The sequence below is a fragment of the Amphimedon queenslandica genome, unplaced genomic scaffold (assembly GCF_000090795.2).
Source record: "Amphimedon queenslandica unplaced genomic scaffold, v1.1 AMPQUscaffold_13520, whole genome shotgun sequence".
Lineage (NCBI taxonomy): Eukaryota > Metazoa > Porifera > Demospongiae > Haplosclerida > Niphatidae > Amphimedon > Amphimedon queenslandica.
This window is the reverse complement of record NW_003546244.1, coordinates 21,217-26,325: the sequence shown is the minus strand read 5'-3', so window position 1 is coordinate 26,325 and position 5,109 is coordinate 21,217. Positions and strand designations below refer to the sequence as shown.

Below are 5,109 nucleotides of genomic sequence, written 5' to 3'. Positions count from 1 at the left end.
ATTATCCATTAATGATTAAAGCAAAAAATGAGATTAGGCACAATCAAAATTTGGAGCATTGAATTAGAAGAGGGGATTCATTTAAATGTGTTCCAAATGAGAAACAGTTTCCACCTCCTCCAATACACACGACATTGCCATCATCCATTAAATGTGAAGAGTGACCATGTAACAATGGAAGAGAGATGGTTGGGGGATACTGTAGTGTTATGACATAAAATTAGACCATTAGCAATGGAAATTACCTTTAAATTGACACCTTGCCAAGTTCTGTTCTGCATATTGACAATGACAATGTCACTTTGATGCTGAGAGATTGATACACCTCCAAACATTAAAAGCACATCATTTGAAATGATGTGACCACTCATGGAATATCTATTAATACAATCATCAAAGAAAATGGTTACATACTAGTTATACTTTGCTGGTAGCTGAGGAATGAATTCTACTGCCATCAAATGACTTTTATCTTCACTAAGTTGAAGGCAAGTGCTCACTGGAGATAAATCAGCATTCAAGCCACCAAAAATGAGGACAGAAGATTTATAATTCACTGCTAAATGAGAGTGTCTACCCTCGGGCAAAGAAACTGGTAACTATATAACATAAATATATACAGGCATATCATAACTCAAACTTCTATTGATTGTACTTTCTTCATTGTCCAATCTATGGAATCAAGTAATAAAATGTCAGAAAATACATGTCCATTCACAGCACAGCCTCCAATGATCACTAGCCATCTATCATTTACGAGTGTAGTGGAGTGACGCCATCTTCCTTTAAAACAATCGCCTAATGCATAAACATATAAATATCAAACCAAAGTCTCTTTATCACTTAACCTTTATACTGAATGATCCTCCAGTTACATTCTGTTCCACAGGAAGAGAGTGAGTACAAAACCTCATTTGAATGTTTGGGAGATTTCCTACCACCGATAAGAATGACTTCATTGGATTTTGGCAGTAATGTCATTGAATGATACATTAAAGGTCCTAATAACAAAGAATTCAAATTTATATCAAGGCAGGGTTTCCCACAAAGCATGCTAATAAGTGAGCAAAACAGCACATGAGCTGACAAGTACATGACTTTTAAGCATGTTTACAAATTTGTAAAAATCCAATTTTGATCGGCCAGCTGAAAGTTTCTACATAACATAAGAACATGTATATGTATTAGAAAAATTATTAAAATGGAGAATTCTTTCCTAGTCATTTTTGGCAAACTTTGGCCTAATGACCCTGTTACTATAGCACTGGGACTTTGGCCCAATTTTTGAGTAACTTTAAAAATTTATTTTTTGCTAAAAATTTCTAAAAAACAAAAATATATGCATCAGAATAACTTTAAAATAAAAAAATTCTTTCCTAGCTATAATATAGTAAATGATCTTTTGTGAAATTAAAAATGTACTGGCAAGGTGTTAAGCACTATGCCAAAATCTTTTTTGGAAACTCTATATAATGGTTAGTGTGCAAAGCCACTCTAACTAACCAGGTCCATCATTTCCAGCAATCAGTTCTTTTGATTCCCAATCCTCACCATTAGACTTAATCATTATAGCATTATCAAGACGACAATGAGCTAGGCTATGATCCTTTATTCCAAATCCACCATAAACCAATACCTTATCATCTTCAAATCTGACTGAATCATGGCCATACCTAAAGTATAGTAATAAATGAGAATAAGAAAGCGCAGTGTCCATTACCTTTTTAAATGCTGAGACTCAGTATGAAGATAGAGTGCCCTCCATTCCTCCAGTACATCACTAATGCCTTCATCATCATTATTACTGCTGGAAGATAAAGGGTCCATGATGCTAGACCAGTATTGAGGCGATGTGAATCCAGTGATCATGTGGTAGTGGCTACACTTTAAATGCCACTCCTCGTACTCGTCGAATGGCTCCAGTGACATAACGTGTTTACGTATTTCTTCTGGCAATGAGAAATACAACTGGTTCATATCACAAGAATTAACTTCAGACCAGCCCTAGAATTATAATGAAGCAACAATGGATTTCAGCTCTGTCTATTGTAATACTGTAATACTAATACTATGCATATGAATATGCATGTACTTACAGCATTTTCATATCTCTTGCACTGTGACTGACTAGTTGAATACATTTCAATGTTTAACAGTGGAGAAGACAATGTATGAAAATGCTTGAGCCTATACAGCAAAAATGAAATACTGTTAATATTATTTATAATTAAAAAAAATATTCTCACATGACTTGTCCAAATCCATCAAATGGCTTAATCTGTTCATATACACAAATAACTGCTTTACCAAAGAAAGAAGCAGCCCATTCTAATAGCTTATCAACACTATATTCACAATATAAAAGCTATAAGCTGTTACTCTCATTATGAAGCACGTACTATTTAGGCTGTATATACGTTAAAACCACTTCAGCAATCAACAGAGTTGAAGTATCCCCGTCAACATTAGCTCCCTTTAGTGAAGCTTCAAGATCTTTCAATTTAGTAATGTCACAGCCTATCAAGTCATAGTTGCTACCGATCGCTAGTTCTTTAATCTTTGGCACAGAGTCTATAAAATGTTGTTTTCGAGCTACAACAGAAGGATAGTCTACCTATAATTACAGCAATTACAATGAAATGGACTAAATAAATAAATAAATTAATTAATTAATTTAAATGATTTTTGAAAATTACATACTTCATAATAGTGGCACTTTTTGAGCAAGTCAACGTTCCCACATTCTGATTTTAATCTGAAAAATGCTGTATCAAAACCAGCACCCAAAGATATTACCTAATAAACAAATTATTGGCAATTAAAATTAAATGGACCAGCCACACCCCCACCTGATTGTCTTTATTCCCTAAATTAGTCAGAAATTCTATCAGTGTCTTATTAACAGCAGAATATCTTATCCAATAGCCCCAATGAATCAGAGGAGCCCGATTAGGTGACTTGTGGCAGCCGGTAAAGTATTTCAAATACGGATCCTTGTAGTACCCAACTCTACTGGTTGATACTTTGCTTAGTGTACTATTGTCATTGGTCCCTTGTACTTGCTGTAGAGTAAGGATAACCATACGAGAGACAGACAAAAGGGAGAAACTTACAGGAATGCTAGAGCCAGTTTTTAAACTATGACTGCTCATTTTATTCACACTATGTTCACACTTGGCCATTCTCAATCAAAAATAAATGAATAATAATTAATACAATAATTATTAATGATAATAATAATAGACACAATAAAGAGAGCCTAACAGCACAAAGTGCATAATGTGTGTAGGTTATAAAATAGGCCTCAATTAAGTTTTAATATGTGAAAAGAGTCCATCCAAAAAGCTAATCTGAATCTACATACAATCATGATACAAAGCTAATCTGAAAATGTGTTGCCCTATGAAAAAAAAAAAAGAAACGAAAAGTCAGAAAGAGAACAAGAAAGAAAATAACAAAAATTAAAACGAGTTATAATGATGTTTCTAAAACCTCTCCATCTTGGTTTTCTTCAGCTTCTTCCTTGATGAGATTCGCTTGTTTAGATTGCTGTTGCTGCTGCTGCTTCTTCTGAAACTTGATGTTTTCTTCCTTTACCTCTTCATCAAAGGAAACGCTAAGAGAACGATTAAGAGGCTCGGGTTTACGCCTTCCTTCGGTCTTACGTTGATAGAATAAGAGATAAGAAGCTGACGACTATAAAAATAGCAATGACAACAATAACATAAATGCATTTTAAAAATTAACAAAATTGACAACAAATCAATTTAATATAATGCTATAAATTATACTAGACTACACGTAGATGTTTCCTAAATGCTAAATGTAACTTTCTATCATTATTTTAATGCAAAATTTAACATTTAATGCTTTTTGCTTTTTACATGTACATAATGTACATTATATGAGAGAAATATGGTGTGTGCTGCAGCTGTGTAGAGTGATGGTTGGTGGTGAATGATAATATTACGTACACATATTGACTCAGGTGATGCCTCAGAGACATGACTATCATCAAAGCTGTACCACTTCCCATTATCTTTGTTCTTAGCATAAGCAGTATCTGTTACACAGAGAGGAATGGTAATACATTATGCTGCATTATAAAATACTAACAGTGTCCTCCTCCTAGCCCACCAAAGTGATTAGAAACAGCAAACAGATCATAGAGTGGCTGGGGCTCTTCTTGATTCACCACATAATCCGAGAGATCTAAATTCCTATTTAATATACATCATGTACACTGTAATCATTATTATTATTATTATTATTATTATTATTATTGCATTACAATTAGATAAAAGTAAAATATAGGAGAAGAGCCTAAGCAAGCAAAGGATTATATACATGTACAAGTCAAGATAAAAGTTGGCCTAAGAGCAGGGTTTCCCACAAAGCATGCTAAGTGAGTTTTAACAGCACACTTCATAAACATGGCATTTGGAAAATTCAAATTTGATCGGAATCAGCTCAACTTTTTTACACAATATAAGTACGTGCACATGTACACGCATCAAAAAAAAAATTACAAAAATGGAGAATTCTATTCTCGTAACTTTTGTCAAAATACCCTTGGCCCTAATTTTTGAGCAGCTTGAAAACCCACTGATAAGAAGCTGCATGAGCACCATGCTAAAATATAGAGTATGGTGGTATCTGCATAAAAACTTACTCGAGAGGGAACTCAACTTTTGACTCAATCTTGTTTCTAAAGTACCTGCACAACAAAGTACAATGAAAGTCATCCATCACGAGTGAGGGCCCTCATCTACTGTACCTGTTATAAGAGAATCTCTTGAGATGTATGACTAATATCTCGGGCATCTTCCACAGATCAAACTTCTTACTAGCTTGCACGTGCTCCTTGCACTGAGGGCAATACCAGGCATCATCCTCTCCAAGCACTTCTTTATTCACAAATAGATCCATACACCCGTACACTGTTATTGCCTTCTTGGGCTCTTTGGTTGCACTGCATGATTCATGGTCTTCATATGCCTATACACAAAGCACATGTACATCAATATTATGGTACTGAAGTATAGATGCCACTTACATCAGCTTCTTTTGTGTTGTAATAAGTCTCTTTATCTTCAAATTCCCAATCAC

General features: G+C 34.4%; 2 protein-coding genes across 2 annotated transcripts in view; both read right to left on the bottom strand.

Annotated features, from left to right (window-relative positions):
• Positions 1-3,199, bottom strand: LOC100641360 (tRNA wybutosine-synthesizing protein 4-like). The gene is made up of 13 exons (XM_003382610.3): positions 3,114-3,199; positions 2,850-3,062; positions 2,701-2,796; positions 2,400-2,614; positions 2,247-2,345; positions 2,097-2,187; positions 1,721-2,004; positions 1,504-1,673; positions 849-1,001; positions 656-798; positions 424-599; positions 246-378; positions 1-199 (listed from the first exon to the last, which is right to left on the bottom strand). The coding sequence occupies exons 1-13, from the start codon at positions 3,180-3,182 to the stop codon at positions 44-46; spliced, it is 1,998 nt and encodes a 665-aa protein (XP_003382658.1). The 5' UTR covers positions 3,183-3,199; the 3' UTR covers positions 1-43.
• Positions 3,182-5,109, bottom strand: part of LOC100641235 (ubiquitin carboxyl-terminal hydrolase 4-like) — a 6,744-nt gene continuing 4,816 nt past the window's right edge. The window contains exons 16-22 of the mRNA XM_019994576.1: positions 5,057-5,104; positions 4,778-4,998; positions 4,673-4,717; positions 4,117-4,220; positions 3,975-4,063; positions 3,493-3,696; positions 3,182-3,400 (exon numbers count right to left, since the gene is read on the bottom strand). Coding sequence (XP_019850135.1) covers positions 3,380-3,400; positions 3,493-3,696; positions 3,975-4,063; positions 4,117-4,220; positions 4,673-4,717; positions 4,778-4,998; positions 5,057-5,104 — 732 coding nt within the window. The 3' untranslated portion in view covers positions 3,182-3,379. The remainder of the gene's footprint in view (positions 3,401-3,492; positions 3,697-3,974; positions 4,064-4,116; positions 4,221-4,672; positions 4,718-4,777; positions 4,999-5,056; positions 5,105-5,109) is intronic.